The sequence below is a fragment of the Fragaria vesca genome, unplaced genomic scaffold, assembly GCF_000184155.1.
Source record: "Fragaria vesca subsp. vesca unplaced genomic scaffold, FraVesHawaii_1.0 scf0513233, whole genome shotgun sequence".
Lineage (NCBI taxonomy): Eukaryota > Viridiplantae > Streptophyta > Magnoliopsida > Rosales > Rosaceae > Fragaria > Fragaria vesca.
Genome location: NW_004443495.1, coordinates 1 through 1,139, shown reverse-complemented (window position 1 = coordinate 1,139; position 1,139 = coordinate 1). Strand labels below are relative to the sequence as shown.

Here is a 1,139-nt window from a genome sequence, read left to right as displayed (position 1 = left end):
ACTTCTTTCTCTAGTCCAGCAAGATAAATTATGTTCAGTTCAATGAATCTAGGAAGCTTAATAATGCTGCAATTTTATAACAATGCAATTCTATGATTACCTGGTAAATATTGTTATGGGTAGACGACAAATAATCAGAGACATCATTTTTCAGGCCAATAAATAGTGCTAAGGAGTCTGTTTCTTCATATGAGGACCCTCCATGATTACCACTCTCAGTCATGCCATGGTCACTTACTATGACCTAGATAAGAAAATCATAATAGAGACATATTAATGATTAGTTATAGTTCGTGGATGACAACAGATAGAGCAGAAAGAAAAAAAAAAGAAAAAAACGAAAAAGAGACTAATTAAACCCCTTATGAATGTCAGAATGTTTTAAGTGACTAATGTACAGGCGCAATAATATAAGGAGAAAATTAGAGAAAAAAACTGACATAGAAAACTGCATGTCTCAATATTAGACATGACAGTGAGCAGATCATGTCTAATAGTCCAACAGTTTTACACATTAAAATCATCTTCACCTGGTACTACCAATGCCACAAAATACCAATTGACAGACAAAATGTCACTGTTTGTTGCTTAAATGCCTTTTTCGAAGATAATTTTTGGGCACATATGCATCGACTTATGAAACCCTATAGCTTTAGGCTTTCATGAGTTTATATTCTAGTCAATTCTTCTGATATGCTTTTTCTTCCTTTTCTTTTTCTGTTTTTCACATTGATTCTGGCATTTATCCGAAGAGATGTAAATTCATTAGAAAATTAAGAGTCCACAGTCGATAAGAAGAGAAATGACGAACCAAGAGTGTCTTTCCTTGACCATTCTTTTGATTCACTATATTAGTCATATGAATCATCTTGACCACATCATCCATCTCTGTAAGTTTTGGGGCCATCAAGGCACTGAAATAATCAAATAAATGCTCAAACAATCCTCAAAAGATTAAGATCAATGGATCAGCCAAATGAGATTTAAATTGCAAATAGAATAAAGAATCACCTGTTGCGGCCACCAGTATGTCCAACATGATCTAATCCCAGATAATGAAGAATCTAAAACATGATCCAAGCAGAAAGCAAATCCATTATTCAAGGTCTCAATTTATCTAAAATCTATTACATGGAGAC

At 33.5% G+C, this 1,139-nt stretch overlaps 1 protein-coding gene across 1 annotated transcript; it reads right to left on the bottom strand.

Annotated features, from left to right (window-relative positions):
- Positions 1–100: 100 nt before the first annotated feature.
- LOC101309995 (GPI ethanolamine phosphate transferase 2-like) lies at positions 101–1,064 on the bottom strand (the record flags this gene model as incomplete). Its single annotated transcript, XM_004310242.1, has 3 exons — positions 101–244; positions 812–914; positions 1,012–1,064. Coding segments are annotated over 3 exons (300 nt in total), but the record flags the coding sequence as incomplete, so codon positions are not given.
- Positions 1,065–1,139: the final 75 nt, after the last annotated feature.